The 23398-nt window shown below is 41.5% G+C and overlaps 1 protein-coding gene across 18 annotated transcripts in view; it reads right to left on the reverse strand.

The window, feature by feature from the left end:
- The window catches only part of WDFY3 (WD repeat and FYVE domain containing 3), a 187925-nt gene that overhangs the window by 57045 nt on the left and 107482 nt on the right, over positions 1–23398 (reverse strand). For 12 of the 18 annotated variants that reach the window (XM_080589096.1, XM_080589094.1, XM_080589095.1 and 9 more), the window contains 10 exons: positions 20805–20982; positions 19542–19756; positions 17852–17964; positions 13535–13766; positions 10991–11091; positions 9683–9901; positions 6655–6836; positions 4963–5194; positions 1003–1163; positions 324–513 (listed from right to left, as the gene is read on the reverse strand). In XM_080589096.1, the coding sequence (XP_080445222.1) occupies positions 324–513; positions 1003–1163; positions 4963–5194; positions 6655–6836; positions 9683–9901; positions 10991–11091; positions 13535–13766; positions 17852–17964; positions 19542–19756; positions 20805–20982 (1823 nt within the window). The remainder of the gene's footprint in view (positions 1–323; positions 514–1002; positions 1164–4962; positions 5195–6654; positions 6837–9682; positions 9902–10990; positions 11092–13534; positions 13767–17851; positions 17965–19541; positions 19757–20804; positions 20983–23398) is intronic. The other 6 variants (XM_080589087.1, XM_080589093.1, XM_080589092.1 and 3 more) reach the window with 1 other exon arrangement.

Here is a 23398-nt window from a genome sequence, read left to right on the forward strand (position 1 = left end):
ATTAAAACAATATCACTATGTGTATTATGACACCTCAGAAGAAGCGATGATGGAAGTTTTGCATTGAAAAATAATTTACGAACTAAAATCAATTAAGTGCATTTCCCCAACAGTACTTACATAAACAGAAACAAGCATCCCGTATCAGTAAAAAGAAAAAAGATGAACGGTATGTCAATAAAGTATAAAAATGTAAAATCAGTTTAACAGTGTACCATAAAAATCACATTGATCATTTACATGATTCATCTTCTGGTACTAAGTTCTTATTGACAAGTACTTAATGATGTTTAAACCTAATAATTCTCAAATACTCAACTCACCCAAATATCCTACCAAAGCTGCACCAATGGAACGTGCAGGTCCGTTCAAGTGCCCTGCTGAGTTATGTACCAGCTTCACAGGTGTGGCATTTTCATGAGAAGAAATTGCCAGCTTTAAGGAATAAGGAAAAAAAGGAGGATGAAGGGAAGATTTTTTCCTGTATGAGCCTGAACTCAACCTATTTTCCTCCTGTGATAGTGAGTAAACACAAAATAAAACTATACTGTAGTCATTAGTACATCCTCTACAGTGAAATCTGCAATCTCCAAAGTTTAAGGATGATTAATTAATTTAAAAAAAAATCCCAACAGACGGTCCCTCACTTAGACGAAATATATAAACCAATACACAGATTTCCAAAACTGAATCACAGTCAAAAGACTAAGCTATCAGTTTTGTTCATCTGCAACTGTAGTTCAGTAAGTATTGTTCAATTATATCATCTCAGTAACTGCTATCTACATTGAAAAGACATAACACCTCCAAAAGAAGACAAGCTACATCACTACTAGTAATTTGAAGAACAGGAATACATCTACAATCTCACCACTCCCCCCACCTTCTTTTTAAAGATTCAAGTCATCGTAGGCAACTCTGACAAGTACCTCACTTTTCCTAGTTTCAATGAGTAAACTGACTTGAAAAGTCATACACCAACCAACTCATTTTCCAACGTACCTGTTTAGCAATGGCTTTACTATCCAACTTGTTGTAAACTTTCCTTATTTTTGCAACTGTAAATGAAGAAACCGAGAGAGCATAGAGACCAAAAGAGACCTTCTCTTCTGGTACTAAAGATACCGGAGATGGGTTGTTTCCCTCACATTTGGAATCTTTGCCTTAAAGACAGAATAAAAACTCATTTTAAAAAAGGCACTGATTTTCTTTTCAGTTTAAACAGTAAAATTGAGAAGTTACATTTCAGAACAGGCACAAAAAAGAGCTTTTATAGACCTCTGAGATTTGACACTGCTTTTGTGTATTTGTTCACCACAGGCAAAACTAACTTGATGGCGTTCAAGTCTACTATTAAAGTTAAAAGACAACAAAAAACAAACTTTTCCTTTCAATAAGGTCTTCTATATTAACACTTAATGGCAACTGGCAGCTTGTGGCTTGGCCAAGCAATAAAAGACACAGCTTTTCCTCATCTGAATTTTTGGCAACATTACTCCTATTCTCAGTTAGTGTCCAGCCTAAGGGCTGTTCGCTTTCACTTCCACCTGAAGAATGGCAAAGAGACTACTCAATAAACATGATATTATTTGGTCCATCTGCATCTGTGTGTGTGACAACAGGCTTTATACAATGATTTGCTAAGCAAACTGCATATAGAAAATGGTACAAGAGATGCAAGAGTGAATAAAGATCAAAAGGATCAGGCACTGCAGAGAGGTATAACCCTATCTTTTTTTTCCTTTTTTTTTTTTTTTTTTTTTTTTTTTAAAATCTGCAGCTCCCATACTGAAGGCTTCTTGTGAGGCATTGCAAATACTACAAGCAACGGTGGTCTACAATACTTAGTGCATGTGCGTGACATAGCACCAGAAAGCTTCACGAAGAGATTTGCTTCTGCATCATCATTCCAAGTCAAAAGGCGTCTCCAACGCCACTGAAATATATTAACAAAATTGAAAAAGCGTGAAGTTTCCTCACCTAACACCGAAATAAGTGACAAAGATGGGGGTCTACACAATTTGTTCAATACGTATCACGTCTCTGTTAAGTCTCACTTGAGCAAATTTCAGATGTCTCAGTTTCCCCATAAATGAAATCCTTATAAAATCTTCTGCTCACAGGGATGCCCTGAGAAAATAACTGCATTTCAGCAAACAAAGGAAGTAATGTATTCTCCTGAACTAACTGCTCTTTTAGGGCTCTTTACAAGGCCAGAAGAGTATTGGCTTTTTCACTTCTTAGTTTAAACACAGAAGAAATTCTCAGAAGACGGTAATCTTGCTTACTGAAATAGGGGACAGAACTTCTGAAACAAGTACAGCACAGGCAATGGGGAAGTCAGATATAATTTCCTTGGAAAGGGGACAAGGAGCAGAATGTGGCCCTCATAATCCACGAGGAAATGGTTGGCGACCTGCTACAGCACTTGGATGTATGCAAGTCGATGGGGCCCGATGGGATCCACCCCAGGGTACTGAGAGAACTGGCAGAGGAGCTGGCCAAGCCGCTTTCCATCATTTATCGGCAGTCCTGGCTATCAGGGGAGGTCCCAGTCGACTGGTGGCTAGCAAACGTGACGCCCATCTACAAGAAGGGCTGGAGGGTGGACCCAGGAAACTATAGTCCTGTCAGTCTGACTTCGGTGCCAGGGAAGCTCATGGAGCAGATTATCTTGAGTGTCATCACGCGGCACTTGCAGGGCAACCAGGCGATCAGGCCCAGTCAGCATGGGTTTATGAAAGGCAGGTCCTGCTTGACGAACCTGATCCCTTTCTATGACAAAGTGACGCGCTTAGTGGACGAGGGAAAGGCTGCGGATGTGGTCTACCTTGACTTCAGTAAGGCTTTTGACACCATTTCCCACAGCATTCTCCTCAAGAAACTGGCTGCTCATGGCTTGGACTTGCGTACACATCATTGGGTTAGAAACTGGCTGGGTAGCCGGGCCCAAATAGTCGTGGTGAATGGAGTTGGAAACCGGTCACTAATGGTGTCCCCCAGGGCTCAGTACTGGGGCCAGTTCTCTTCAGTATCTTTATCAGTGATCTGGATGAGGGGATCAAATGCACCCTCAGTAAGTTTGCAGATGACAGACACCAAGTTAGGTGCACATGTTGTTAGGTGCACAAAGCTTCCTGGCAGAGAAGGACCTGGGAATATTTGTTGATAGTCAGCTGAACATGAGCCAGCAGTGTGCTCAGGTGGCCAAGAAGGCCAACAGCATCCTGGCTTGTATCAGAAACAGCGTGGCCAGCAGGACTAGGGAAGTGATTGTCTCCCTGTACTTGGCTCTGGTGAGGCCGCACCTTGAGTACTGTGTTCAGTTTTGGGCCTCTCATTACAGGAAGGACATTGAGGTGCTGGAGTGTGTCCAGAGAAGGGCAACGAAGCTGGTGAGGGGTCTGGAGAACAAGTCTTACGAGGAGCGGCTGAGGGAGCTGGGGTTGTTCAGCCTGGAGAAAAGGAGGCTCAGGGGTGACCTTATCGCTCTCTACAGGTACCTTAAAGGAGGCTCCTTTGGTCTATTCTCCCACGTGCCCAGTGATAGGACAAGGGGGAATGGGCTACAGTTGTGCCAGGGAAGATTTAGGTTGGATGTTAGGAAGAACTTCTTTACTGAAAGGGTTGTTAGGCGTTGGAGTGGGCTGCCCAGGGAAGTGGGTTCAGTCACCATCCCTGGAGGTCTTTAAGAGACGTTTAGATGTAGAGCTTAGTGATATGGTTTGCTAATTACAACTTGCACAGATCCAATGTGCATTCCAGGAGAAATAGTAAATGACTAACAGATAACTAAACCCAGACTTACTTGCTAGGTTTGACTATCTGTCAAAACAGCCAGCACAAGACACAGATCTGCACACGACGTAATGCCATTCCCCACACTTTCTGATTCAGGATGTGCAAGGAGAACCATCTACTTGTCCTGGATACTTTGGTCTTTCGCTGCCTCAACAGTATCTATACTTGCAGTTTTTTTCCATCACCTCTCTGAGGAAAACATTCACTATGAAAGCTACAACTGTGTGTTCTCTTGACATACTTTGTTTCTTAGCACTCTGCGCTCACTGCTTGCTTCCTTCCTTGAGTTGGTGGATGGTTTCTCACTGGAAGAGCTAGAAAGCATGGAGGTGCTCACAGGGAGACACGACCCAAGTACAAGACAACCTGATATGTTCCCCTTTTCTATGTCTCCGTTAAAGGTCTAGTGATAGCTACATAAAGCAATAAATGTATACTGATATTGGTGAGGAGAAAATGTAAACTGCACAGAAAGACAGGGAACACTACAGAACAGGAAAATCTTGCTTGTGACAGCCCATCTTACCAGAGGCATTCAAGAATCCATTGCCCCAGTTGCACATTTCCATACCTTTTCGCATTACAATCCCTTAAATTTCAAACAAGAATACTTACAAACTGTAATGAAATCACCCAGAATTTTTCCCAATACATGATTTAAGACTATCTGCTGCACTATAATCCCTCCTGTTTCTTTTTTTTCCCCTCGTCCCTCAGTTGACTGATCTAGGCCCTACAAACAATTCTATTTCAAGACAGCTGCGTTTAAAGCACAGAATAAATGGCAGATTTGTAAATAAGCATGAGTGCTATCAATAAAAACTGACAAGTTCAAATGCCTTTCCAATTTCACTTTCTACAGATAAATACAATATACAGCATGAATAACAACAGCGTTTAAGTTTTCTAACTAGTTTAAAACCCAAGAGAGGAATACCAGCACTTCTATCATACCTCAGTATCAGAACCACCAGAAAAGTATGTTACAATGGTAATTTGGATTTATATCATCCCCTTCAACAACAGCTAATCTTCTTCACACGAACAGCTTTGCCTCTCTGCTACTGCATATTCTTTTTTCTCACTTCTTCTGTCAATATGCATGCAAAAGACTCAAATAAGTTGGATCAAGTTACATGTTACCATTGGAATTGTACTTACACGGTATGTATACTGCTTGAAAGCTTCCAACATAATTTGGTCCCAGCTCATAAATGGTGCTAACACCTGGGGCAGGCAAAACTTCCTCCAGGAAGTGTGTAGGGCCCAAACGCCACACCAATGAAGAGAGCTGGCGCTGTGCGGGTGGTGTGCCAATATAGGCATAGACAGTGCTGACTACAGGAGGATTAGCAGAACCGGAGCCACTAGGACTGCTGTGAATATAGTGAAGCTGTAAGGGATAAAAATACAGAAAATCTTAGTGAAGTTACTGAGAGCGCCGGGGTACCATCAAAAGATAGCAGACAGATTAGAAATTCAGGCAAGCAATTTGCAAACCGAGGACATAAAAATGATTGGTCTGTAATGCATAGTAGCCTGACAATATGGTAAAAGTTAGTGAAGAGCATTATCCAGAAGGTAAATGCAAAGATCAGAAGTTAAGTGGTTTTCAAATATGAAGGTGTGTATAGAAATACCGGATGAGAATGTGCGAGTTCTGTGCTTAAAAACGCTGAATAATGAGGCTGCATCATGCTTCTAAAACCATGGTCCTTTCTGACTGTCACTGTTGGGGTTTTTTTTTTGAAAACCAGTACTACTACCTCAAAACCTTGCGTCCTTTCCCCCTCCTTCTTCAGCTTGTGAAAATATGCCTCAGACTGTTAACTAACACTGTTTTGTTCTCAAGTGGATACGTGATGAATTCAAATCAATAAGATTGTCTAACTGCTGTCTGACAAACATATGGATAAAATGTATGTATGGATAAGATGCTGGCATATATATAATGGCAGCAAGAATTGTACGGGCATTTTCTATTTACCATGTTAAAATTCTATTACCATCTATTGAATGTAGTTATATAAAGCCAGATATAATTAGCATATTATAGCAAGTAGCCTAACAAGTTAATATAATGCTCTATTGAGCAATTAATATAATGCTATATTGAGGTATAGTAAAAGGCAAAATTTTCAAGGCAAAGTATCATTCTATGTATAACAGCATGCTAAGCTAACTAATTTGCACCCCATCACAGGATTAGCTTACTCCCTCCGTAGTGCCTAGGCCAGGTGCCAAAGGCTCTTTTAGTTATCAGTAACAGGTCACGAATACAGAGCGTCTAGCAGAGAGGACCAGTGCTATTGCATGATTTCTGGATGTGGCCTCCTAGTTTGTTCCAGCTAATAACGAAACATTGACCTGTACAACTATATTTCATCCACATTCAACTAGTAACAACATTAAACATCTCAGTGGCAATCACGTGACAAGGGCATGCTATTTCTGGGGTTGCAAGATGGTTGGGAAAGGAACAACAAGGAGAAATTTTAAAATGTGTCTTACTTTGTAGCCTCCCCCTCATTTGAAAGCTATGTATCTACTAGGTGGTCCTGGAATATTCCTTTTTAGCTTTTTGTTATTGTTCTAACCTAGTCATCAGCATAGCCATGCCACACTTGCTTCACATGCAATGCACCATGCCTGCTTCCCCTGAGCACTGCATTGCTCATCCAGTATCAAGTGTTCATTATGTTCCCCTGTTAACAGGACTAGGGCTGGGTCAAAGCTGTGTAGCGAGCAAAGATTGCTTTTTGCAAGGCTCCTCTTGTTTTGTACACAAATATATATGCACAGAGACAAGATCACTCCAACCAGTGAAAATGATAATGTCAGGATTTATTTTACCTTAACAGTGTTAACAAGCTGTCCATCAAGGTAGAGCGCAGCTGTGCTGTTCTTTAGCATGCCTTTACTCATGACCAGAAGTAGGTGATGCCACTGGCCTTCTGCAATGAGCTCACCACAGCGAAAACGGGCACAACAAGGAAGAATTTCGTAAAATGATGATTCTTCACTGAAGTCATCAACTAAAGGGAAAGTACCACTTAGTGAGCAACAGCAGAAATGTCATTAGTCTGTTTCTAGGTTTTTATGTCATCAGACTTAATTCAAAAAAATCTACACTGACATGTTAAAGCCAAAATTTCAGGAAGTACATACATAACTAAGTCACACAAATACAATTAAAATCATATGAATCGATACAGTTAACAAGATAGGAATAATCTTTTAAATATTGCCTTTAAATTTTCAAATACAAGAACTAAAAGAATTAATTTTTGAAAAACCTTTCAGAGCATCTTATCACCGTTCAACAGGCTGAACTTCTGCAAATACTTGCATATAAGCCAACAAGTATAGTTTTGCTGGTATCAACAGTATGGTTTTTGCTGGTTCTGTTGGTTTTGTTTTTTTTTTTTTTTTCCTCCTATATTTTCTCCAAGAAAATTCTCAGGATACTTCTATATTTTTGCCAATTATATTTTACTTCTCCCCTTCTACCTTCCCATTGAAATTCTACATGTAATTCCTTTACTTATGTTTTTACTAACTTTCTAATGCTACCATTTAAGTCACAATGTTTCATCCCCTTTTTAGAGAAAAAAATTACAGAAGTAGTTTGCGGCAGATAACATGCCACTCTAAACCTTCAAAGCTATTTTTCACCTAACTCACACTGTAGAGAGAAAGATACCCATACTTCTTGTACTTCCTCTTCACATATTTCCCTGCTCCACCATGGCTTCCTCCATGTGTTCCTCTCCAGGGACTGCAGAGGAACCTGTGCTCTGGACCCTGGAGCATCCTCCTGCTCCGACCTTAGTGTCTGCAGGGCTGTTTCTCACCATTACTTTTCCCTAACCCCTCACTCCATGAAGTCTTTTGCCTTTTTTTACACGTGTTTTCTGGGAGGTGCCATCAGCCTGGCTAATGTGATCAGCTGTCCTGCAGCGGGGACACCATGGAGGCAGCTGTGACCATGTATGGCTGGCATGGGACTTTGCTTAACAGTCCCATCAGTGGTGCCTGGGCCATAGAGCAGCCGACCTAAGGAGAGCAGCTCCTGCTGTGGAGCAAGGCGATGTGCACCCACTGCTCCATCGGCTCAGTCACCTACCTGTGCACTGCCAGCAGGACGGGTCAGAGAGGGATGCCTGACTTTTGGCCAAAGGAGCCCTTTCCCAGTGTCCCAGCAGGGGCTGCACATCCCACGACACTGACCACCCATCACTAATTATTGACCTACCTATACTCTTCACTGTTTCCCATGTCTGTCTTCACTAATGGCTGCTGAACTGCCTTCTTCTGAATATTTCAACACACTTCAGTTCTCCATACACAATTTTTAAATTTCTCTAAAATGCATCCTTTGATTTCACACCAGAAGACATGATTAATTTGCAGCACTCAGGTGCGTTATTTTTTTTCCATTACAAACCAGAATCACCCACACTCTACTTGAAAGCCAAAAAAAAAAAAGAAAAAAAGCCAAAGCTTGAAATTTCTACACTAAGGAACACTTCAACAGAAAAAAACAGAAAGCAGGAGATCTTCAGATCTCTCTTCATGCTTTCATGTTGAAGGAAAAGAATCCACTAATCCTCTTACTTCAGTAATAGAGCATACCGGGAGGACACTTGTTTCTTTATAAATAGCACAAGGAAAACGATAAGAGCAGAGTACTTAGAACTAACTTTCAGATACAAAAATAACCTTTCCTCAATTTATTTTTCTTCAGCCAAACACCTTCAAGTGCGATTGTTGTTCACAAAAAGAATCCTTAAAAATGCTCGCTTTATTCTCACAACAGACTGTCAGCACTTTTGATCCCACATGCTGGTGGGCCTGTTATCTCAGTTCTTCAGGTACTGACCGTCTCAGGACTTGACAGTATATCACCAACTACTACTAACTGTGACAGTGCAGCAGCCCACCACAACATAGTACCCCTTTCAATTAAAAAGGAGTCTCTTGTAGTCAGAGACCTTCAGATCTTCTACGACAAAGGCTCTTCAAACCCAATCTCTTTTCAAGAGTTAGGCATATGGGCTTACAAACTAAAAACATACAATTTACTGCTCCAATGCAGACTAAAGCAACTAATATGAATGTAAAACTATTTAATTCTTTCTTTTAAGATTTTTTTTTTCTGAGAAAGAGAAGCTATCGCTATCTTGCTAATGTATAGTTTTAGTTATTCCCTTGTAAAATGGGTCTTCAGCTCAAGTTTAAGATTTTGAGCAATGACTTGGAGCTTCTACTTAGAAGAGGAGAAATAATGTCCATGTCCATTGATCATGACAGGAATATTCTATAAAAGCCTGCTTAGGTTTTTGGACAAATTACAGTTGTCAATAAAAATCTTTATTACTAACTGTTACTCAACAGGAAAGAACAGATGAAGTGTATTGGTCTGGTAAAGAGTTAAGCCTAAAACGCACAGGAGGCTCCTCCTCTCCCCTCGGCTCCTCCACAGTCATGACCCATCAAAACTGACTATTTGGTTTGGGAGTTCTGAAGAAGTACAAGGCAGGACAAAGGAGATGGCTGAACCTGAAGCCCCTGATCACACTTGATAGCTCTCCCTAGTAAATTCAGTGGCCTCACCAGCTTTGCTTTGCTCTTCATAGCACTTCACGTAATTTCAGTCCACCTCAGATGACAACTGAACCTACCAAGTCTTTCTGCAAACTGATCACAGCATTAAAACTTAAAGCAAATGACCGATTGCCTTCAAATAGCCGGCCAGTGAAGCTAGTCAAGCTGCAAGTTCTATCTCACACAATTTCTACACACTAGACTTTCATTTAGTCTAGAAATCAAGCGATCCTAATATTGTCAGGATTAACAGATGACACAACACAACTCTTACCATAATTCTGAAGTAATTCTTCTTTAGTTGAAACAATTAGTGATCGGTCTTTTGCTGAGAGGACAATGGCAAGGCACACATAATGCTGCTCCGAGGAATTTGCACGCCGCACTACAGTAAGAAGTCTGACAGGATGGTTATTAGGAGGCGTACTAAAATGTTCAATGCAAAACCAAGTTGAGTAGCTTAAACCAGATGGTGGTGGGAAAAATCGTTCACCTAAGAACAAAAAGGAAAACTCATTATTTAGTTGGAGTAGCTACTACTAAGGACACCTACGTGTTCCTAATCCTTTTTTCCACAACAAACAGTTCAGTCCCTCAGTTGATACCAGTTACAACTTCTCAAGTTTTTTCCTTCGTGGAATTCAATGTTACTTCTTTCTTTTTCTGAGTGAAGCCTGGACAAAAAAAATCACATCAAGCTCGCTCAGAGGGGTTTCTTTCAAAATGAAGTAAATCAAGAATTGCATACTATTCCCACCTACTCTAAAGACAAAAATCACGTCTAAAGCTGCACTTGTTCAGAACGCCCAAGTTTCAGTTTCCTAGACCAAAAAAAAGGGGAAATAGGTCAGACCCTAAGAGAGGGTTAATATCAAGATGAGATCGGTGTGGCTCAGTTAGACCCACCCAGCATTCCTTGATGAACATCTCTCTCCCACATCCACCTGACCCCTTTTTGTTTCTAGGGGAGCTCCCACAGAACAACGAAGAACTCACAGAGATCAATTACTGTTTAACACTAATTCCACCTTACTGCAGTGAAACTTTAGCTTTGTTTTTAATACTTAACACTTATTTCAATTAACTGATTATGTTCAGTTAGCGCCACAGCATACCATAATGTATGTAACTACATCTGTAATAAATTCAGTAAACAGTTCAGCAGAACTAAGCCACAAGGACAGCATTACAACCCATCCCATGTTTCTTCTGCTCTGACCACTTAAACACTGGTACCTCAACTTGTTTTTAACACATCCAGATTCTTTACGCACAAGCGCATGAAAACATGAGACCAAAAGCAAAGGAGAACTGGCCACATACTCCTCTTTCTAACAATTTGACCTTCTGCTCAAAGCCTTGTATTTTCAAGTCATCATACATTTGTACTTTATATTACTTTTCATTCACTCACGGGCAAAAATTGACAGCAACAGAAACATCAAGATACACAAAGGTCTCAACTATTAATGTGCAACATCCAACAACATAACATCACTTCTTGTCTCATAAAGAAATAAAAGAGAACTAAACATCATCAGATAGAAAACACTGCTAACAGTAACAAGACTTGAATACTTACCAGTTCCGATACCACTGACAACTGCACCATCAATAAGTCCTGTTGTGACAGCGTTATTGGTAGGTGCATTATGGGGAGCCAAACTTGGCAAGAACAGGCAGCTGTTAAATACAAGATGAGCAACAAACTAGAGTTTATCAAAGTCAGTATAACCAGAGTTTAATACAAACAAAATACAGCCTAGAAAAACATACCATAAGCATATTATCACTCTCCTTGAATTTATGTGGAAATGAATCCTAAAGATTTCTCCTCGTGAGATAAAATTATCTTCAGTACAGAGACTTTTGGCAGCATGTGTCTTTGGTGCAAAGGCACAAAGACTTATGCTTATGCTGCTCCATAGCATAAAATGTTCCATCCTGTGGAACCATAACTCTCTTTGCAGCCTTCGAGATGTTCTGCTCTCTCTGAAAAACTCAGTGAAAGATTCAAAGGATTTGGGAGATGTCTAGTATGGTGTCCTTATTGCAAGTACGTTTACTCTCACAGTGAGGCCCCGGTTTGCAGAACTAGCTAAGTATAGACCTTACAAGAGCCACCGCTGCTGCAGACACAATGGGAACAGATATAAGGAGTTACTCCCCCAGATACCAGAGGATTTTATGAGCCCAGAGGGTTTCCCTGCTCAGCCTACCCGTGGTGAAGTGAACTCCCATGGGAATCATCACTCTGTTGACATATACTCTCAGTCCATTGCTCTGGTCATAGCTATCCTCATCTTGATTACAGTTCTCATCATACACTTGTTCCTTCATCCCTGAAAATGTCATTTGCAGGGCAAATCCCCTACCATCATTGGCATTACAAGCATTGCAGAGGTCCATCAAACGACTGTCGACTCTGTTGAGTTCATGGACCACCCTGGGGACTTGAAAGCAGACCAAAATACGTTTACATCTTTTGATTGATTAGGGCATCCTTCATAGATGACCCAGTGAAATTACAAGGAGTAGCAGGTGCCTTATGTGGGTTACTTCTGGGTGTGTAAGCAGCAGCTACAAATCTCCCAGAGCAATCACAGTGGCAATTAATTTTGCAAGCCTAATTCAATTTGTTCTTAGGAGAAAAAGTTTCTCTCTTTTCGAGCAAATAGAGCAGAGCTTTGACCAACATTTGTTTTCAAAGTTAAGTCAGTCCCTAACTACACCAGATATGGAGTTGGTTGCAAAATGTATATACTTCTCCACTATACAAAGCTCCAAAAGGAAGGCAGAGCACTGGAGTCCCAAAACACCCAGGCTAGTCTATGCTCTCACACCAGTCGTCCCTAATAAACTGGAACTTCAGCACTCAGAAGCAACTGGATCTGTCAAAGGCCATATCAGAACAAAAAAAGACACAAGAAAAAGAGTAACCTAAATACTAGGTCTGGGAAGAAAATGACAAGAGAAATAATTCTGTCAGATGGTGCTGCTGCTGGTTCTATGAAACTGTAGAACAGTACAGTCCTGGAAAACAGATGATTTCTACCTTTTCCCAGCATTATCATAAAAACAGACTAAAGTGAAAAAGTTGAGGAGCTGCTCTTCTCATATTAGAATTTGTTATGCTTTTGGGCTTCACACCATCTTCCATTATTGTTTGTTTGTACAACTAAAAACATCTTTCACTAAAATATTCTAGTCAAGATGTTTTCTCTTTTAACCAAGCTTCTGAGCAATTCAGAACAATTACTTATCATTCAGGATTTCATCCTCAACCATCTGAATTGAGTGCACCTGACAACACTGAACTCTTTGAGATACTATTTTTCCAACTCTTTTCTGCCCATCTATGGATGAGGTCGCAGGCAGTTACGGAATACCTGTCTTCTCATAATCTCAGCCTGAATTTCATCAGCAATTCTGGAGATATTTAGTGCTTAGCATGGGACAAAATGAGGATTTTCATTTTTTTCTTCTATGCCATTTTGGAAAATATTTGGCTTAAATATATGCTGACAAAGGTGTGATGTTTTAATCTTCTGAACAGTTGAGTTAAATCATGGTAGAAAAAGCAAGACATTGGTGACACCAGGCGCTACAATATAGAAGGAGTTAGTAAGTGTTATATTCAGGCTACACCTCCAGTTAATTAACAATTTTTTCCAGTTATTGGGACTCAACATAGTTTCTGCTTGACATATCTATCTGCTTTTCCTACTTGCTCATTTCCAAGTTCTTCAGCAATTTTAAAAGCAGGTTTCAGAGCACCTGGGCCACTCAGACATTGGATGGAAATTCTAGCAGCTACTGTGTACAAGGGTATGTTATCATCCATTATAAAAGGCGCACAAAATCCAGATCCAAGAGGGTACTATCAACATTTACATATATATTGGCTTACACTTGCACACATGGCAAGCAAGTATTGGCTTGAAGTCATTAATGACAGAATGGAAGTTTATGCAGCATCAAGTATTCCTGTCTTTTCTTTAAAGAATCATTTTGTTTCCAGTTTGAGAATAGCTGAGAATAGTCCCTTAAAAATTACCATGAAAGAAGAAGGTAATGAAACATGGCACTGTGCCCTCTGCTCCTTGAGAGGCACGTGTTACCTTACCCGAACCCCTCGAGAGAGGTGTCGAATTCGATGAAGGCAGGAGTAAGGGATGATCCATGAAGCCTGATGTCGTGTGGGGTTGTCATGGACACCAGGCACTTGACTCTCGTCAGGGGCACTGTGCTACCTTCTGCCGGCTTGAGCAGGCTCTTGCTTATCCGATAGTGGCTGTCTTCGTGCAAACAGAAGACGCTGTCCGAACCCAGACCTTCCATTGAGGTAACCATGCTATCTACAGTAAGAAGCCAAGAAACAAAACGTTGCAAAAAGGAGGCATTCACAGGCCATTGATTGGGACTGTTCAGGAACTGCTTCCAGTGCAACAGCTGAACAATCAATGTCAGTCAACTGGTTCAGCCTCTTGATTAGGAGATTGGGAGTTGGGAAGCACTGATCTTATTATGAAGACATTCAGCTGACATCAAGAGAGGAACATCTCATGCGCAGGACAGCACAGCAAGTCAGCGGTAATGCCAGAAACCGAGCCAACAACCCACCTCATTACGTCGCACTGGAAAGCATTCCTTCCGCGGGCCTTGGAAGCATTCCTGTTACGTGGCCTAACGAACAGGAAAACCTCTGCCTTGTGTTGGTCAGATGCAGCAGCTCTAAACTCCAAGTATCGGAGCTCAGAGTAAGCAGGCAGGCTCAAAAAGCTCTGCCTAGTAATTTAACGCAGTAACTGCTGGTATATCCAGAAAGCTAGCTTTGCCTTCCCTCCCGTGGGTTAGCAACTTTTCCAGCTCACATTTTCAGTTTTCACCATTTACTCCTCCCTTGCGCTGTAATAATACCCTGCTAAATGGAAATACAGAAATGCAGGGCTGACGTAGAGACAATCTGAATCTCACTCGTCTCTTTTCCAACATACCTAACCTGATGACATCACACACTGGAGGGAATACAGTCACATTTTTCTACCTCAGAGATAGAAAAAAAAAGTATCAGGGTTGTATACACAGTGGAGGGAAGGTATTGAATGCTTCTAGCTTAGCACCATCCAGGACACATGCTAGTTCCTTATAAATAATTCAAACTTTTCAATTAAAATAGTTTTAACAATGCTTTATGACTGGCCGTATGATGCAACAAGCCAATGTCTAAAAATAAATATCACGCGCTTTGGAGACTTAGCAATATTCTCCTAGTACTACCACCCACTGTGTCTTTACTACATGAGTAGCTGCTCCCAAGCATTACAACAGATGGATAATAAGAGGGAAGAGCAAGTGTGAAAGAGGGGATCAGACTGGCCAGAGGAATCCACTGATATTCAACTCAAACAGCCCATTACAGACATTCAGGACAGTTTACCAAGCTCATTCATTTAGTATCTGGAAAACAGATGTAATTATTCTAGTGTGATAATTGTAGCTGATGAACCATTGCTGTATGAAGTATTCTATATGACGGATAGTGACAGGAAACCCCACAAAGGTATAATGAACATTTTCACAGTGTATATGCATCTATCTATGATCTAACAATGCCTATGGAGTAACCTGTCAAAATACGTTGTTAATACATTCTCTCAAAGTTAACTACATAGAATCACAGAATCATCTAGGTTGGAAGAGACCTCCAAGATCACCTAGTCCAACCTCTGACCTAACACTAACAAGTCCTTCACTAAACCATATCACTAAGTTCAACATCTAAACGTCTCTTAAAGACCTCCAGGGATGGTGACTCAACCACTTCCCTGGGCAGCCCATTCCAGTGCCTAACAACCCTTTCAGTACAGAAGTTTTTGCCAATATCCAACCTAAACCTCCCCTGGTGCAACTTTGGCCCATTCCCCCTCGTCCTGTCACCAGGCACGTGGGAGAACAGACCAACCCCCACCTTGCTACAGCCTCCTTTAAGGTACCTATACAGAGCGATAAGGTCTCCCCTGAGCCTCCTCTTCTCCAGGCTGAACAAGCCCAGCTCCCTCAGCCGCTCCTCGTAAGACTTGTTCTCCAGACCCCTCACCAGCTTCGTTGCCCTTCTCTGGACTCTCTCGAGCACCTCCATGTCCTTCTTGTAGCGAGGGGCCCAAAACTGAACACAGTGCTCGAGGTGTGGCCTCACCAGAGCCGAGTACAGGGGGACAATCACCTCCCTAGACCTGCTGGCCATGCTGCTTCTTATACAGGCCAGGATGCTGTTGGCCTTCCTGGCCACCTGAGCACACTGCTGGCTCATGTTCAGCCGACTATCAACCAGTACTCCCAGGTCCTTCTCTGCCAGGCAGCTTTCCAGCCACTCATCTCCCAGCCTGTAGCTCTGCTTGGGGTTGTTACGTCCCAGGTGCAGGACCCGGCACTTGGCCTTGTTGAACTTCATACAGTTGGCCTCAGCCCATCGGTCCAGCCTATCCACATCCTCCTGCAGAGCCTTCCTGCCCTCGAGCAGATCAACATGTGCACCTAACTTGGTGTCTGTCGTCTGCAAACTTACTGAGGGTGCACTCGATCCCCTCATCCAGATCATCGATAAAGATATTGAAGAGGACCGGCCCCAGTACTGAGCCCTGGGGGACTCCACTAGTGACCGGCCTCCAACTGGATTTGACTCCATTCACCACAACTCTTTGGGCCTGGCCATCCAGCCAGTTTTTAACCCAACGAAGCGTATGCCAGTCCAAGCCACGAGCAGCCAGTTTCTTGAGGAGAACGTTGTGGGAAACGGTGTCAAAAGCCTTACTGAAGTCAAGGTAGACCACATCCACAGCCTCTCCCTCGTCCCCTAAGCGCGTCACTTTGTCATAGAAGGGGATCAGGTTCGTCAAGCAGGACCTGCCTTTCATAAACCCATGCTGACTGGGCCTGATCGCCTGGTTGCCCTGCAAGTGCCGCGTGATGACACTCAAGATAATCTGCTCCATGAGCTTCCCTGGCACCGAAGTCAGACTGACAGGACTATAGTTTCCTGGGTCCACCCTCCGGCCCTTCTTGTAGATGGGTGTCACGTTTGCTAGCCACCAGTCGACTGGGACCTCCCCTGATAGCCAGGACTGCTGATAAATGATGGAAAGCGGCTTGGCCAGCTCTTCTGCCAGTTCTCGCAGTACCCTCGGGTGGATCCCATCGGGCCCCATCGACTTGCGTACATCCAAGTGTTGTAGCAGGTCGCCAACCATTTCCTCGTGGATTATGAGGGCCACATTCTACTCCCCATCCCCTTCCACCAGCTCAGGGGGCTGGGTATCTAGAGAACAACTGGTCTTGCTGCTAAAGACTGAGGCAAAGAAGGCATTAAGCACCACAAAGAAGGCATTAAGCACCCATGACTAAACGTGACTAAAACCAAAGCTGATTTTTTTAATTCTTTTTTTTTTTTTTCCCCAAGGATGGTGTGACTGTTCTTTTTCATTAAAACCTTAACTTTACCACTCACTTAAAATGTAACATGGTTACCACATAATATTAAAGATCTAAATTTTAATATGTTAGGAAAGTAAGCATATTGAAAACGAGCAATGAGGGAAAACGTAAATATCTGTTATGAAAAAATATTGAACGGTTAAAAAAGGAAATTGCTGAATTTTAAATAATTCAGAGTGGATGCCCCCAATCCAACTTCTACCTCTTTTTGAGAAATAATTATGAAATTGAGATTCTGCCATGCTTTTTTTGTTGGGTTAGTTTTAAACTCTCTCTATTTCTTTCTCATTACTAGTGACGCTAATGATGACCCAAGTTCTAGAGCCTAGCTAAAATCACCACAGTTGCGCTTGCATGTAGCAGTTTCAGTTACTTTATCTGCCACTTTGCTGTACCTGTGAGAGAGTCTACACAGATGTCATGAAATGATGGGCACATAAAAGCATCTGAGAATATTTTTTCGTTTTACTGTTAAATAACTACGATCTCAGCATTTACTAAAGACCTAAAAGCAATCTACTATCATGGAATCACAGAATCTGCTCAAGCAGGGCCACCTCGCGTACTTAGCCCAGGAGCACATCCAGGCAGCTTTTGAGTATCTGGAAGCAGGGGAACTCCACAACCTCTCTGGGCAACCTAACAGCTTGTACCAGAACTCCATCACCTTCCCAGTAAACAAGTGCTTCATATTTAATAGTTAACATTCGTAAAATCAGAAATTATCATTACCTCACTGGATGTGTATGAAATAAATTACCATGGTCCCTCCATGTTTAATTCTAATCTAACTGTCCTGTTGATTTCACATTCACACAAGGCTGGGACAAAGTGAGGTCCTTCTGCATGTTTATCTATGCTTTTTTTCTTCTTTTTCTTTTTTTATATAAGTATGCAATTGAGGGATATGATTGATGATTACACAAATTTCTAGTACTTCAGCACTTACTTCTCATTTCCGGTTCAAAACTCAGTGAGCTTGGTTTGTGCACTCGGTACTGCTTCAACAGCTTTTTGTCCCAAGCGCCGCAATTTAAAGGATTTCCCAAGCATAAAAATTCCCTAGGAAAGAGGATTAAAAAAATTACAAATTGTATTGTAAAGATTTTAACGCAGAATGGCACCAAACCAAATAAAATGCCACTCAAACAAGAAGATGACAATTACTTGTATTAAATAGATTTTTAATCAAGAAGCTGAATAAAGTAATGAAAATTCCAAGAAACACACTTGATCCATTTGGAACAATTCATATTTTGAAGACATACTAGTTGCCCTTAATAATAAGTTGCCCTTATTTCAATGATTATTTCATTGCCATTATTTCAATAGTTGAACAAAGCACCCAATTTCTTGGCAATAAGGCTACCGCATTCCTAGGGGTGAGCATCAGGATGCTCCCTGTTGCACACCCAGCAAGCTGAGCTCACCTATAAGGACAGGCCACAGGCTGACGTGAGAAAGAGACCTGTGCATTGGTTAACCCATCTGTCCTGTTTTAGGTAGAGGATAGTTTCACAGCTACCAACATCTGCGTTTATGTATGTCTCTAATGTCTGTGTCTACAGTTATCTGTATTACCCATATCTATGGTTTGGGGAAGATGAAGTCCCTGCGATGAGACTAACAACACGCATGCTCACTGCAGAATGATTTCCAGTGCCACGAGATGCCACTAAAGGGAACAGACAAGTTGTTCTGGCTATAAGTCAGCCACTTAGCAGCCCCCAGGAGATTATAAAATTAAATCCTTCCTTATGCCAGTTGAGATCCAGCAAGCAATTCAAAGTATCATAATGCTGCATGTGTACTTATCAAAGCGTTCCAAATATGCTCACGACAAACTTTTCAAATGTGCCTCTCTAGAAGCAGCACAGATGTAAAAACATCCAAGATGTTTTTAAAATGTTTATAAATTTTTTAAAAGATGAACTTTTCAAAGGTATGCATCACTACGCGTCATTACAATTTATGCAAATTATTAACCTAAAGCCACTTCTTTTACTTATCCTTTGTCTGTTCTCGGAAAATGTTACTTCACAACAGAGTTTGTCCCAAGTAAGGCCAGACGGCGCTACCAAAGTTGAAGAGGAGGGCAAAAAGCCCAACTCTTGCTACAAAGGCTTGATTTTTCCAGACATTTCTTCTATAGCAATCCTACGTTCCCTTCACACAAAGTAAAGGGCCAAATCAAACACCCAGCCTGGAACTTTTGTTATCTGAGATATTTAACACTGCACAGAATCTAGGAATCAATTCCCTTCTATGGCAGTGTTGTTTTACATTCATCGTGTTTCCTCCTCCTAACAACCTGGCCAGGAACTGCATTTTGGATAGCTACTCGTTATTTGCAGGAAGGAAAGAATTACAGAAGTTCAGTGCAACCTCTGTGGAAAAAAATAAACATATTTCCCCACCACTACACTCCCCCTTCCCCTGGTGCCCAACATCTCCAGGGTTACATGGCAATTAACAGAAGCGAGACAGTGTATTTAAGGAAATATAAAACAGGATTCTGTGCCATCACTACCACACAAGGCTGTTTATGCTCTCTAACAATCCAAGCTATTTACAGCCAGCCAGCCACAATGCAGGCACAAGGGCTCAGCTCTGCGGGACTTCAATGGCATCTTTCTGACCTCAGCACCATCGGCTGCAGGGCCTGGGAAGACAGTCTTTCAAACATCCTCTGAAGCGGGGGATGCAGCAAATGGTCCTCATCAGCCAGAGCGGCGCTGCATCTTTGTAGAAGTCGTGCATGGAGTCCGGCTTCGCACATGACTTGCTGGTTTCGCTCTGTATGCACGAGAGATTGCAGGATATTGGCCACTGCTAGCTGGAGGTCCAGCGCATGCTGAAAAAAAGGAAAAAGCATAGCAAGTTGAGAGGACACAAAAAGAAAAGACAAATAGAAGGAAGCCCTTATGCATCATAATTAAAGCAAAACTACCCTTAAGCAATTGATACACAAAACATCCTGTCCTTAGATGCACGTGCATCTTGCAGGAGCGATGAACCCTTCCATCACTTTCTTTTTTTGAAGAGAAAAAAAATCAGTGATATGAAGGACCACCACGGACCTTGTGAAGAAAAAAAAAAAAGGCTACTGATGGTTACTCTAACCTCTACTTTCCCCAAGAGAAGAGAGTCAGTTTAGAAACTCTGCTTAAAGCGCACTCAATTATTTTTCTAACAGAGAAGCTATTTCTACTAACCTCTCAGCATTATCATCTCTAAAAAACAAGGTACACGCAACATAACAGCCAAATTAAAACCCTGAATACACAAAATCTCCATGCTCATCACCAGGAGAGGACAACATAAAAGGCCTTGCAAATTCTTGTAAACTTTTTGAGGTTTTTCTTTTTTTTTTTTTAAAGTGTTCTTCAGGGAAGTCATCTCAAATATAAAACATTAAAGTAAGTTTTCTGCTAAAAACTTGCAACAAATCCCTCACATACAAACCACCAGTAGGGGTTTGGGATTGGGAATTGTACAAAGCAGGTAGTACCATTCAGAGACAGAACTTATTCCAGCTATTTCAAACAGATCGTTTGTACCGAGCTATAATGTCCAACCCCATGTCCTCCGTGTACTACACATTAGGCCGAACAAGAACTCATCACAATGCTTGGAAGCATATCTGACAGCCATTTCAGACAATATTTTTGAACTTATACATCTTTGCCAGGCATTTGAAAGAAATAAGCGAATCCAAGCTAACACAAGAAAATGATTTGTATCAGACCTCTTCCTATATAATCAACTACATAACTGATAATTCTGTGAAACGTATTAGCTTCTTGGCATGAATTAAGTTTACACCACCTCTTTTCTACTTTCTGTAGCCATCCTTTAACCTAGTCGCTCTCAAAGCTGAAGACAGCAGATTTTTTCCCTACCTCTGGGTGTGTAGTTGATCCAACAGAGGCCAGGAGATCCAGCATTGCAAGCATAGCACCAGGGTGGATAACAACTACGTCAGAGCTTTGCACAGACGTGGAACCTGTCTGGAGTTTCACATCAGGTATGTTTTTCTGAGGGCAAACAGGTGGCGTTGAAACAGAATGATACGCGTGCCTGCAGGACAGAAAAACAAATCACCATTACAACCCCCATGTATTACGAGCTTTGCATTTTATTTTATTCTTCAACAGCTGCTGTGAAGTTAGACTGGTACGCAGACATTATTCCTCTCCTTCCCCTTCCCTCAGGTCAACATCCCAAGCACTTTCTTCTTCTCAAACCCATCGGATGTGTTTCCCCAAAGACAAGCCGGAGGACTCTCAATTTACTGTGATCAAGTGCCCTCCAGAGTCATCTGTTCCCTAGGTGCTATGCAGCCTAAAGAACATAAAAGTTGCCTAATCTCTTCCTTGTTTCCATCCTAGTTGCAGTGGCAGCACGCAGAAGCTACCACCCTTCCTGTTCTCTGGAAGGGATTCAGCTTGCAACACAGTAATCCCCGTTTTCTTTAACAAATACTTATAAAAGACACCAGCAAACAATTGTATGCAGCCTCAAACTAACCTACAGGAACCAAGTTTGTCTTGGTGCACAATCCTGCCAGCAGCCCATGTGTTTTTAGCCTTCCAACAACTGTTATAACAATCTCATTTTATATCAATCTTTATTGTATATATAGACCAAGTATTTATCATATATACTTATTTCTAAGAAGGAAAACATACATCTTATGCAACAGTTTAATTGAGAATCAAGTACTGCTTGCCATGTTTTCAGAAAGTGAATCCAGCTAAAAAAGGGTCTCCTGTCTATCACATCAGCCAAGAGAACCATTTTGTCCCTCCTGCTCTCAGTGACGGAGACGTAACTTCAGCAGAAACAACACTCAGACTGTGCCCAGCCATCAGGCACTTCCCAACAGGAAACCCTTTTCTTTTTTTTTTATCCCTGACAAAAACAGGACACAATGGGTGTGGGGACGGCTGCGAGTACAGTTCTGTCCTAAACATTTTGATGGCTGCTTCTTGACCACACAAACCAACAAGAAACAGCAATACCATGTGGATTTAAAGCCAGAAGCACTGGTTAGCTTAGCTTAAGATGGGATGTTAGTTAACACAGCACAATCTTCCTCTACTGTCCAGAAAATGGGCTGGATGAAGAGAGTTTCAACAAAAGCATCTCCGTCATAAAGATTATTGACAGCTCTACAGAAATTTGCCATCTGGAACAACCCAAGAGCACTTGTTACAAAGCGCATTTTTCAAGATGAAATTTCTGATGCTTAACTCCTTTAGCTAACACTTGCATCGCACACGGAATAGTATAACAGGTTTAAGAAAAAAAAATATATCTGTCCAAATCAATTTTCCCAAGTATTTCCACAAACTCTCTTCCACTGATATTTCAAACTTCTCTAGCAGACTTAGTGCTTGAAATACCAGGTAGGTAGCAGTAGTCTTGGTTTTCCCTTTGAAACTTAAATGTGATTAAGAAGAGCAGAACAACTTGTCACTACTATCACTCACAGAAAGCATCTTAACCCTTTTCACTTTCTTAATGCCGAGATGGAAATATGGGCCATTTTCTTCATGCATCCTAGCAGCAGTATTTGAGCAAAAAATCTTCCCACTCACATCTGAACAAGAAAACTGTTGCCTCTTTACAACATCACCTTGAGAGCCTCAACACACAATTCACAGGATACAATTCAAAAACCTGCTTGTATTTAGCAAAGCTCTTCAGTCTAATGAAATCCCACTCCAAGATGCTCTGTAAGAACAAACTTCCATCTACTTTTAAGCATAAATTTTACTTGTACATGTCCTAACCATCACTATCACATCAACCTCATTAAATACACTTGGAAACTATAATACAGCAGTACAGGGAGATCGAATAAAACTCCAAGTCGATACTCACTATGATTCACAAAAAAGCAGATGGTCCTCACCTCAAACTGCCTGCCTTTCAACACTGCATACAATGAATTGGAAAGGGGATACCCATCACAACCAGACAATTTGTTTTTCTGGGCGCAATATAGCCAAAAGGTATAACCTAAAAGCAAACATTATTAAGTGCATGTTTTGCACGGCATTTTAAAATACACTAACTTCCCTATGTAGTTTTCCATATAAGAAGTACTTGCATAAAAACAGGGAAAACAATTCAAAAGCATTTCCCTAGGCAGAGAAAAAAACTCTCAAAATTCTGCCAACCTGTTGATCAAATGTTATCCACCAATGTGTCAGCACCAACTGCAAAAAATTCATTTACCCATGCTTATACATTACTCATATCACCCCTCTAGGGAGGGAAAGGAAGCACTAGACAAGGTAAAAAGCCCATCTGACTGTTATGAATGACCACCCTAACAAGCCATCAACCTTCTGACTGAAAGTACCTCTTCCTGAAAAAAATTAGTTAGGGGAAAAGAAATCCCGCTCTATTACTTGATCGACTAGCCTTGTCTGAACGTCTTCGAGCTGCTCCTGATAGCGTCATTCATACCTCCCTTAGACCACTT

Source organism: Anser brachyrhynchus, assembly GCF_964034855.1.
Source record: "Anser brachyrhynchus genome assembly, chromosome: 4".
In the NCBI taxonomy this organism is placed as follows: domain Eukaryota; kingdom Metazoa; phylum Chordata; class Aves; order Anseriformes; family Anatidae; genus Anser; species Anser brachyrhynchus.